The sequence below is a fragment of the Sphaerodactylus townsendi genome, linkage group LG01 (assembly GCF_021028975.2).
Source record: "Sphaerodactylus townsendi isolate TG3544 linkage group LG01, MPM_Stown_v2.3, whole genome shotgun sequence".
NCBI lineage: Eukaryota > Metazoa > Chordata > Lepidosauria > Squamata > Sphaerodactylidae > Sphaerodactylus > Sphaerodactylus townsendi.
Window position 1 is genome coordinate 2,793,278 of NC_059425.1, and position 11,877 is coordinate 2,805,154.

The 11,877-nt window shown below is 44.1% G+C and overlaps 1 protein-coding gene across 1 annotated transcript; it reads left to right on the top strand.

The window, feature by feature from the left end:
* Positions 1-6,432: 6,432 nt before the first annotated feature.
* Positions 6,433-9,954, top strand: LOC125439757 (loricrin-like). The gene is made up of 2 exons (XM_048508936.1): positions 6,433-6,474; positions 8,564-9,954. The coding sequence occupies exon 2, from the start codon at positions 8,597-8,599 to the stop codon at positions 9,671-9,673; it is 1,077 nt and encodes a 358-aa protein (XP_048364893.1). The 5' UTR covers positions 6,433-6,474; positions 8,564-8,596; the 3' UTR covers positions 9,674-9,954.
* The last annotated feature ends 1,923 nt before the right edge of the window (positions 9,955-11,877 follow it).

The window sequence follows — 11,877 nt, forward strand, 5'->3', positions numbered from 1 at the left end:
ATATTTATCATCAGGAGAGCCTCCTAAAGATACCCTGAAAATTTGGTGCTGGATTGTTTGGTGCTGCATTAAATATTGAAAGTGATGCTGTTTCAGGATGCGGGATAATCCATCTCAAAACAGCATCACTCAAAACAGCATCAAAACATCATCACCTCAAAACAGCATCATATATCACCCTGAAATTTTGGTGCTGCTAGCCTAAAAACCACGCCCCCTGCAGGCCAAAAACTGAAAAAACCACTTTAAAATGCAAAAAAAACACAAAGGGGGAGGCTTTGGGCATGTAATGGAGTTGCTTAAGCTCAGGAACCCCAGCACCTCGTTCTTGATCCCACCTGTCCCCGTGGGTGGTGTGCCACTGCTGTAAACAACCCTGGGGGTTCTCTGCAGTGGCCACATTCAAAGCAGTTTCCTGGTGCATGGAATCCTGTGATATATATAGCTGCCTAGCAGAACTACTGTTAGCAGAGGCGTAATGCCCATTGGGCGAGGTGGGCAGCTGCCCAGGGCACCACCTTGTGGGGGGGGCATCAAAATGCAGGGTTCGTTTTTGGGTATTTTTAGTGGTTTTCCATTTTTGGCCTGCAGGGGGCGCATTTTCAATTTTTTGCCTGCAGTTTTGAGACTGTGCCTTCAGAAATGTGCCCCAGCCGCTACAGCCCCCATTGACAGCAATGCAGAAAACTCAATGGAACAAGATTCTTGGGCAAATTTCAGGGGATGTTCTGCGGAAGTCCATTTTTGGACATATCAGCACCAAAATTTCAGGATATCATCCTGGGTGTCTGATGGGACCCCCCAAGTGTGGTGCAGGTTGGTTTAGGGAGTTCAGAGTTATGGACCCTCAAAAGGGTAGCCCCATCTCCTTTTGCGACATAGCAAAATCCACTTGCAAACAATTGTGAAAGTGGGTGCTGTGTGGTTTCCGGGCTGTATGGCCGTGTTCTAGCAGCATTCTCTCCTGACGTTTCGCCTGCATCTGTGGCTGGCATCTTCAGAATCAATACAGATACCAGCCACGAATACCAGCCACAGATGCAGGCGAAGCGTCAGGGAAGGCTTCTGTCCCATAGCCGGAAACCACAATGATTCCGGCCATTAGAAAGCCTTGACAATAAATTGTGAAAGTGGATTGAAAAGGCATTATTCTGAATGTGCGAAGGTGCACTAAGTCAAGAAGAAGTTCATATTCAAGGGAGCCAAGGAGATATGGGTTTTTTTTTTGGGGTGGGAGGTGCATTACCTGGTTGCAAGTTACACAAGTCTTCAGTAGGAAAGGGTTTCCGTTGTTTCAAGGCCTATGTTTTCAAGGCTCTCTAGAGCTTTGAATCGGTAGCAGATGTGCAAAACAGTTATATTAAAGCTTGAAATACGATACGGAAATGGAAAATTAGAGGCAGTGATTTCTACCCTTGAACTATTGTTTTGATACTTCCCATCACCTGAAAATGCTGCAGTCCTTCTCTATAAATCAAACCAGTATTTAACATTGCAGCTCTAGTGTTGGCTAACAAAAAAAATTGATGTTCAAAACCCTCCTTGAAAAAAGTCCAAGAACAGACAATTACTTTCCCCTCTCTCACTCCCTTCTTCTTATCCAACACGAGTTATGTTGTATGCCATGTGACCTCACATCCATATCACACAGACTGAACAGACATCACATACACTTTGGATTTTGTCGTATGTTATTACTTTGGTTTTCAAATTGCAACTTTCAACCGGGAAAGAGAGCGTTATCAGATGTTTATTTGCATACGTTTTCAAAGACGGTTTTGAACATCAACGTATTTTGTCGATGAATGTCTGCCCTGCCTCATCCTTCTTTCTTTAGGGCTGGTATCCAGCCAGCCACTGACAGCTGGTTGATTTCCCCCACCACACACATCACACTTAACTTACCTGCACATGTTCTTCTACACAGAAGTATCTGTTAACTTCTGGAATAACTGGGGGTGGAGGATGTGGCTCAGTGGTTACAGCATCTGCTTTGTCTCAATAATCTATTGGGTAAAAATAAATATAGAAGATATATGCATAATCTTATTGAATTTAACAAACATTTCAAAATAATGGCATGAAGCGTAGTGGTTAGGAGCCATGGACTCTAATCTGGAGAACCAGGTTTGATTCCCCACACTTCCACATGAAGTCTGCTGGGTGATCTTGGGCCCGTTTCAGTTCTTCAGAACTCTCTCAACTTATCTCATGAGGTGTCTGTTGTGGAGAGAAGAAGGGAAAGGAGTTGTAAGCCATTTTGAGACTCATATGGTTGAAAGAAAAGTGGGGTGAAATCAGACCCTCCTTTACATTGATGCATGTCCACACTCACCCCCTCAAAATAATTCAAGGGGGGGGCCATTACACTTGATTTTTTTCCTTTTTTTGAATTTTGTGTTGAATTGATGCTTCAGTGCTTCAAAGCCTTGTGCTGTGATTCACTATTCCTTGTATACTCAGTGCTTTGAAGACTGTACCCTCAAAAGATTAAAAAACAAACAGAAAGGCTACAAATAAACAGGGGGAACTGAGGGGGCTCAAAAAATGGGGCCAAGGAGGAAGCTCAGGGAATCGAAATGATGGAAAAATTGTCATTACATTTCACAGCAACTGAAGATGTTTTCCAAATGTTTCAACTGGAGGAATTGTTTTAAAGAGGATTCATTTACAAAATGTTTGAGGCTGGGAACAAAACAGAGAGGTAAAAACAATTTGGAATTCCAGGGAAGAAATGTTTTATGTCCTGCCCCTCAAAATGTTTTAAAGGTTTGTACAAAAGGGCCAATGTCAAGCACAAGACACTTATTTATTTATTTATTTATTTATTTATATTTATTTATTTATTCAACTTATAGGCCGCCTCATCCCGAGAAGAACTCGAGTGACTCCTATTCTGGCTTTGTTCTTCAAGACCTTAAATCAAAACAACATAAAACTTAAACCCATTAACCAATTAAAACTTAAGCAGCAGTTACGCACAAATAATATAAATCAAACAACAAAAGTTGTTTAACAAAAGTTAGTTAAAACAGTTAAAACAGGCGCCCGATCTAAAGGCCAAGAGAAAGGGAGGGGTGGCAGGGCCTGTGATGGGATCAGAAAATCAGGCCCAACCCGAGATGGAGAAAAGATGGGAAACAAGGCAGCCTCAGTTTCAATTTCCAGTTTCAGTGAGGGGCAGTAAAACCGTGGCCAGCCCCTCCAGCCAGTCAGATAGCTCTTTCTTACAGGCCCTCTGGGAACTTCGCCAGGTCCATGGGGTGAATGGAGGAGGCATCTAAAAGAATGGAACTACAGCCGAGCCTCAGGCGCCCAAACAGTGGGGACCATTTTATCTTCCACGTTGACTACACTGCATTGTAAGCTCTTTGAGGCAATAAACTTCCCTTTTGTGGTCCCTGTGCTTCACATACCAATGATTCTGTATAAATGAATACATTTTAAAGGGAACAATCAAGTGGTTGGTGCTGTACTTTGTCGTAATGAAGTACTGGGACAAAGATTTCATTCACTTGTGACTGCTACTGTAGAACAATGATTGCCAAAGAGAGAAGGCGTGAATGGAATGTACTTGCTACTTCAGTCTTGCTGTACTTCAGAAAGCGGCTTACAGGGCCCTGTTACAGTAGAAATTAGTTCCTTGATTTGCTTTCTGGAACCAGCTGTTTGTGGCTAGCCTCACCATTACATTTCAGTGCATTTCCTCCTTAAGACTTCTACAAATTTAATAAGAATCATCTGCAGAACATTTAAGGAAGCATGAAGAACAGTCATAACTTAAATGACTGCCAAGGCAGTTAGCAACAGGTTGAAATTATTCATAATTATCCCTTGCAAGCCAGCTTGCGACACAGATTTGATGATCGCTGATTAAATAAGCCAGCGACAAATGCGAAAATATACTGAACTCAAGAAGGAGTAAAACCAAATATAATAAAACTTGCCTGCAGATGCAATAAGGTCCTTAACTGGGAAAAATGTAATAAAATCTATCAACAGCTGCAATGTACATGGAACATTTTATTTAGCTCTACAAATGATTCTTACTTGCTGTTTATGGACTCAAAAGAATCTCATGGTTGGTCTTTTTTCCTGCAAATTAAATGCTATGGGACTCAGTAATTTCCAGTATATATTAAGCATGACAGCATAGTAATACAAAAAAATGTGCAGGGTGAAAATGAATTTGCAAATCCAGATGTGCTCTTTGGTCATCTTGCCAGCAAAAGCAAAAGGATGCAGAATATCACCAGGACTTCGAGTTTCCTGTAGGAGGTACGGGAGGATCCAATCATGGCTGAGCTTAACTAACTCATAACATTTAAAAGGTTTTCATTGTCATTATCAAGGACCCACAATGCTTTTGGACTTTAAATGCAAAGGGGCAAAGATTAGGCACTTGCAAAGAAGAAGAAGAAGAAGAAGAAGAAGAAGAAGAAGAAGAAGAAGAAGAAGAAGAAGAAGAAGAAGAAGAAGTTTTCACCTGATAATAACAGTTCTGAACATGCATTCCCTGAGCATCTGGTAATTTGACTAGTAAGGGAGAAAAATCTGATCCCTTAATCCACTATAATGAGAACAACAGAAAAAAAATGTGCCATTGTTTCCACCAGACTTTGCACACAGGCAAAGTCTCTCTGAATATGGGATCTTTTTACACCTGCCTTCAGGGTGGTTCTCTCATTTGTTTACACAAGTGGATTCAAGCCCATATTAAGTATGCAACCAACCCAAGAAAGCTTCAGCAAGATTCTCTCCTGTGACCTTTTAAAAATTATATTAAATTTTTTTCAACGTATATTAAACAATCAGAAAAAAGACAAAAGGAATAGTAGAAAATAGTTGAGACTCCAACACTAATGATATCTACCCATCATTATGTAAGTATGTATTGCATTATGGGTCTCAATATAACATTTTCTGATTAGTAGAGAGACTTATAAGGTCTTTAAATCTTTATTATTTACTTATTCCAAAGTATTTTACTAGTCCAGTTATTGTATCTTGGTTATTAATTTTCAGTCATCAAGTTATCTTGTCTTTTCATGATCGATTAAGATTTGTATATGCAAAATAAGAGAGACTCCATTTCTCATCAATTCATGTTTTTTTGGTGTCAATTTGGTATTGGTTAATTTGGCCATAGTAGCATATTCTCTAACTTTGAATTCCCACCAAAAGAATGTGGATACAAACGGTTAGGAAAAACGGGACCACTTTCAACATAGTGTCAGCGTCCCACTGCAGCTTCTGCTAAGCGATCCTTGTTCCCAGAAATGCAGCAGCAACAAAGGATTCCCCACTGAGGCAGATTGAACAAGCGATCCGCTCAGGGACTATCCTGATTGGCTGTTGCGTTGTGTTGGGGCAGAATTTTTTTAATTTTCAAACTTCAGATCACATCTCTGCAAGCATGCATGAAGCGACCCTATGTGGAAACAAAGCGAGGCTGATAAAGCTGTTTCTAATGGCATACTCCATGTAGTCGAATCCAAGTGGATACGATGTAGCCAGCACTGCTTTGTATTACTTCTACTCAGTCAGTCAGTCGGATGGATGGATGGATGGATGGATGGATGGATGGATGGATGGGCTTCTGTGGTTGTCAGAGGCAGAAAATGGAGTGGTGGATACCTCTTGGTGGAACAAGTGTGGCTGACTTTGGCACTTGGGGAAAAATGTGCTTAAGAGTGGTGGACTCTAATCTACAGAACTGTGATTTCTCACTTTCCCAAATGAGCTGTGGGCTTTAATCTGATGAACTTGTTTGAGTCCCCACTTCTCTGCATAAAGCCTGCTGGATGTCTTCGGGCATGTTACAGTTCTCACTAATCCCTCTCAGCCTCACCTGCCTCACAAGGTGCCTCTTGTGTGGATGTGGGGAGGGGGTGGGGGTGGCGATTGTAAGCCACTTTGAGACTAAAAACCGGCTCTTGTGAGCCACTTTGAGATACAAGAAACAGCTCTTCTTCTGAAAAAGACCCCAGGAGTGAAGCTGTTTGCGGTGCTACATGGATCATCCAAGGTGGTCAGAGACCCCATGAGAAAGTCCTCAGTGTGCTACTGTAGTTGGAAGGGGTGCCACTGATGGAGCCTTTCTCCAAGGTCCATCTCTCCAAGCCCAAGATCCAGCATGTATCAAAAGTTCCTTTGATGTCTGAGCACCACTATGAAGCAGCATCACAGGAACTGACCTATTAGGTGGGGCTCCTCATTAAGCTGTTTATGCTCCATAAAATAACCAGTGATCTCAATTAGAGATATGGATCTCATATGACTTGCCTGGCACCTATGGTTTCACGAGGCCAGTTGTTAGAAAGGGAGTAAATGCATCACTCACCATTCCTGGGGGTGTCTCATTTCCCGTAGGAGAGGCCAAGGGACAAGTATAAAAAGGTCCCTTCGCTCCAAACTCTTCATTCACTCACTTGAGACGACATCTCACTTGGTTTGGTACATTTACCAAAGAAGGTAAGCCCAAGAGAAGCAACTTGAAGCTCTTTCTCTTTCTTTGATTCCATGGCCAAGGGATTTTCAGAGCATCCATGGTGCAGATAATATCAGCATAACGTTCTGGAGATGGTGACGGTGCATGGAAAATGATGCTGTCCAGAAGTCTTTAAAGTTGGCAGGAAGTCTATCATTGTTGGTATCTTCAAGGGATGAAGGGATTCTTCAAGGGAGATTGTGGATACTGGAGTTATTCTAGTCGTTGTCTAGAAGTTGGTAATGATTTTTGAGCAGTGTGCTGAGTTTTGGGTGCTATCTATGTTTTCAAGGGCATAGAGAATAGTCTTGTGTTGTGGCTGTCTATAGATATGATTAATGAGGGTGTTCTCGTCATCATCTCTCTCTCCTGGAATGAAAGATTTTTGCCTCTCCCTCATTTTGAGAAGCAACTTAATCATTTATCAAGTAAATCTGTCAGCAGAAGTTTACCTACAGGCTCCCATTTCAAAGACCGCACCTGTGTTCTTTTAGCAGTAGAATTGTTTTACCTGTCTCAGATTGCTATCTGGCTTACATGTTGAAAGGAGTCAGGTTTCCAGTGTGCAACCTGCAAAAGTCTGCATATAGCTAGGAAAGACACTCCAGATATAATGGCTATGACAGAGATTCAACATGGATCCCAAAGGGGTAGAATGTGTTTTCACATATGGATAAAGTAATGGTAACAGAGGCTCAGCATTTATACCTCTGGATTGACCAAGAGAATGCCCTGGAATGTCAACTGATATCCAGAATATTGAGATCAGCACTTCTGGTGAAAATGGCAACTTTGGACAGTAGACTATATGCCATTCCATCCAGTGGTGGGATCCAAAAATGTTAGTAACAGGTTCCCATTGTGGTGGGATTCAAACACTGGCGTAGCGCCAATGGGGCTGGGCGGGGCATGACGGGGGCGTGGCCGGGCATTCTGGGGGCGGGGCATTAATAATTTCTCTGTTACTGTAAAAAACTCTTACTGTAAAAAATAAGTTCCTAATTTCCAGCTGGTATCTTTCTGTCCATAATTGCAACTCATTATAGCAAGTCCTATCATCTACTGCCAACAAAAACAACTACTCCTCCTCTAATTGACTGCCTGTCAAATACTTAATACTTTCAAATATTTATTTTGTTTCTAGAAATCAAAAGAAGGACACTTTCCTTAAACAAGGAACTTTACTATATTTCTAAAACATGTTTTTAAAACAGCCCAACAGGGATAATTATCCTGTTTTCTACCTTCGTTAACCAGCCACATAGGAAACAACAGGACTTTATGATTTTTGGACCTAATGGAATTTCTAATGGAAAAGCAGACCCAATTAGTAACCCCCTCTCAGCACACACAAATAATTAGTAACCCACTCTTGGGAACTGCTGAGAACCTGCTGGATCCCACCTCTGATTCCATCCCTGTTAAGCTACCTCTTCTCCACCAAATTCTTCTTCCTCAAGCAATACTCCAAATATCCAAGAATTTCTCAAACCAGAGCTGATTACCCCAAGTCTCCTATCATAGGCTACTTCAACTGTTAACTTAGGATGGTGGCTACCAGGGCTTCTCATGTTTCATATATTGATTCACTAATTGATATACAAAGGGGTAAAGGCTTTCAATCATTGGGTTCTGACCATAAAAGGCCTTGTTTAGCATTGATGTTTTGCCGAAAACCTTTGAAATGATGTTTTGGGGGACTCTCTCAAGTAGAACAGGAATTGGTGTGTGGTGGGAGGGACATTAACATTTCTGCAGGCAGTGCTACATATCTCCGACTTACCATCTAGGTTTTCGACTGGAGGCTTCATCATAGGCAGGGATGGGATTCAGCCGGTTCGCACCACTTCGGCAGAACTGGTTGTTAAAATGGTGCTTGTAAACAACCAGTTGTTAAATTATTTGAATCCCACCACTGATCATAGGCCCAAATATGTGCATGTTGGATGGGGAAATAATATAGTCTCTTCTCTAGTGCAATGAATCCAGGTACAAGTTCACTGCTTGGGTAGAAACTGGGCCGAGAGACCACAGTCCTAATGAAAGGTCTTACAACTCTTTGTTCTCTTTCAGGCTTAACCCATCCCAACAGACAACCACAGAAACATGTCTCAGCAAAGACAGACCGGAAGCTGCTGCTGCTGTGGAGGTTCAGGCTGTGCCTGCTGTGGCCGAGGAAGTAATCGAGGCAGTTCCTGCTGCGCGGCCTCTTCTGGTGGTGTCCAGCAAATCCGAGGGGGTTCCTCAGGCTGCTGTGGAGGAGGAAGCGGAGGAAGTGGAGGATGCTGTGGATCCAGACAGCGTGTCGTTGTAGTCCAAGGAGGCCAAGGATCATCCTGCTGCGGCAGCGGTGGTTACGCTGGCCTTCAACAAGTTTCCGGATCTGGACTTGGCTACTATGGTGGTAGCGGTGGCGGTGCAGTCTGCTGCAGCAGCGGCGGCGGCGGTGCAGTGTGTTGTGGCAGTGGCGGCAGGGGTGGTGGCGCAGTCTGTTGCGGCAGCGGTGGCATGGGAGGTGGCTCAGTCTGTTGCGGCAGCAGTGGCAGTGGACAATCTGGACAGGTCATTGTAGTTCCAGCTGGTGGTTATGGTGGTTATGGTGGTTATGGTGGACAGTCCTCTGGATGCTGTGTTGGGTCTGGTTTTGGCGGGTCTGGTTTTGGCGGTGGCATGTCCCAGCAAAAAGTCCCTGTAGTGGCCATGGGTGGTGGCGGCGGAGGAGCAGTTTGCTGTAGCAGTGGCAGTGGGGGAGCTACCTGTTGTGCTTCAGGAGGCTCTAGTGGTGGTGGAGTTCAGGTTGTGGGTGCGGGACCCAGTGATGGTGGAGTTAAGGTTGTAGGTGGGGGACTCGATGATAGTGGAGTTAAGGTTGTAGGCTCTGGTGGTAGTGGAGGAGCTGTGTGTGTGAGCAGTGGCAGTGGAGGCGCAGGTGCAGTTAAGGTTGTAGGAGGGGGTCTTGGAGGAGGCCTTGGCGGGAAGCTTGGAGGAGGCCTTGGAGGAGGCTTAGGTTCTGGTGGGAAAACTGTTGTAGTATCAGGTGATGGAGGGAGTGGTGGTGCAGCTTGTTGTGCTACAGGGGGACCTAGTGGGGGCTCCATCATTGTTTCCTCTGGAGGTCCTTCTGTAGCACCTATGATGAGCCAAACCAAGCAGGCTGTGTCATTGCCACAAAACTTTAAGTGAAGTCTCTTTGGAACCACGGTCCAAACAACTAAGGGGAATCTATCTTCACGAATGTACATCTCATCTTCAGTTTGTCATGTTAAGCTGATGGCTCTTTGCATGTAGCATTCCTTGCGCTTCTCTTTCCTTTTCATGTTTAACGTGTTTCTGTAAATTCTGACACCTGGAATTGTTTGCATGGTCTTTGGGGTGGAAAGGGGCTAATGACAACCCCATCCACCAGTTTTCTGCTTCATTCTCCATTACTGCATGGCAGATAATAAAGCTTACCTCAAAATGAATGTGTTGGTTGTCTTACATAATCATTCCATTATTTGTCCATCCTGCGCCTCCTTTAAGACTGATTTTGCAAGCCCCAACCTTCCTTTCATCCAGCATTCAACATTATGTATGTAGCACATATAGTTCAACAGGTTGATTTACTACTGAATGTCCAAGAGCACAACTGAAGGCATTAGATCAGTGGTGGCGAACCTATGGCACGGGTGCCAGAGGTGGCACTCAGAGCCCTCTCTGTGGGCACGTGCAAACAGAGTTGCTCCCCTCCCCACACATCTAGACTGGCCTGGGCCACTGGGCACGATTATTAGCATTAAACCTAAGACCTAGTTTTGGGGAAGCAGTGTAGGTAACCCTGATCAGTGCTGTTAAACCCCACTGATTTTCATGCGCGATCCTTTACCTGGGACTAAAGTGCGATCCTTTACCTGGGAGCAAGCTCGGTTGCTGGCAATGGGGCTTGCTTCTGAGCGAACCCTCCTACGGTCGTGATTCACCCGTTGGAAGAGTTGCACGGTTGCTTCAAAGCAGAGCCACCGACTACCACAAAGCTTACTCCCGAGTAACGCAAGCCTCGGAGGCAACCGCTTTTTTCTAAACGAAAACCTCAGTATTCAGGTTAAATTGCCGTTTTGGCACTTTGCGATAAACAAGTGGGTTTTGGGTTGCAATTTGGGCACTTGGTCTCGAAAAGGTTCGCCATCACTGCATTAGATGGCTGGGGAGGGTCTGGCACTCACTGGGAGAACAACTACTTTGCAACTCGGAGGTCACAAGATCCATCTTTGACCCCTCCAGCTCAAAGGAAGTTCAATAGTGAGGTCAGGAACAGCCTCCACAGGCAGTTCTGAATTTGATTTCCCACAGGAATGCATAGCTAAAGGCAGTTGCTTGAAGTGATAGAAGGAATCATATCTGAACAAAAGAGCAACAGCTTTCCATGCAGAAGGTCCCAAGTGCAGATCTGGTATCTCCAGGGTCTCAGTTTGCAAGTATTAGGAAAAACCCCTGCTTGAGTCCCAGATGGGGTACATAATGCTGGGCTTAAAACTGATGATTCCCCTCCTCCTCTTGGATTAGCCCTCTCTGGTTCTCCAACAGGTCAGCTTGCCCTCAACGCTGTTGCCAACTTTTCCATTCAGAAGTTCTGTCTACTCCCCTTCAAAGATATGAGAGTTGTCATAAATAGCAAGGTGCTTCATTCTGCTCTGTTGGGTGTGTGGGGACCAGGGACATAGGTAAGGGGTTTTTTTCCTCGGGTTCAAACCCCCACATTGCATGTCCGATGCTCCACCACCACCACCCCCTGTTTGTGGGTTTTTGCATTTTAAAGTGTTTTTTTGTTTTTGGCCTGCAGGGGGCACAGTTTTTAGGCTAATGGCACCAAAAATTCAGGCTATTGTCAAGTGACCCCCCAAAGGGGTGCCCCCATTCCCCATTGTTTCCAATGGGAGCTAATACCCTGTTTCCCCGAAATATAAGACATCCCCTAAAAATAAGACATAGTAGAGGTTTTGCTGAAGTGCAAAATATAAGGCATCCCCCGAAAGTAAGACATAGCAAAGTTTTTGTTTGGAAGCATGCCCGACGAACAGAACACAGAAAAATAGGACATCCCCTGAAAATAAGACATAGCACATCTTTGGGAGCAAAAATTAATATAAGACACTGTCTTATATTCGGGGAAACACGGTAGTAGATGGGGCTACCCTTTTGAGGGTCCATATCATTGGACCTCCTAAATTAAACTTCACTAAACCTAGGTGGTATCATCAGGACAGACTGCTGCTGATACCACCCAGGTTTGGTGAAGGTTGGTTCAGGGGCTCCAAAGTTACGGACTCCCAAAGGGTGTGCCTCCATCCCCCATTGCTTCCAATGGGAGCTAATAGGAGATGGGGCTACACCTTTGAGAGTCCATAACT

Excerpts from the sequence above, each read along its gene's own strand:
- LOC125439757 (XM_048508936.1), top strand. The coding sequence starts at position 8,597 with ATGTCTCAGCAAAGACAGACCGGAAGCTGCTGCTGCTGTGGAGGTTCA.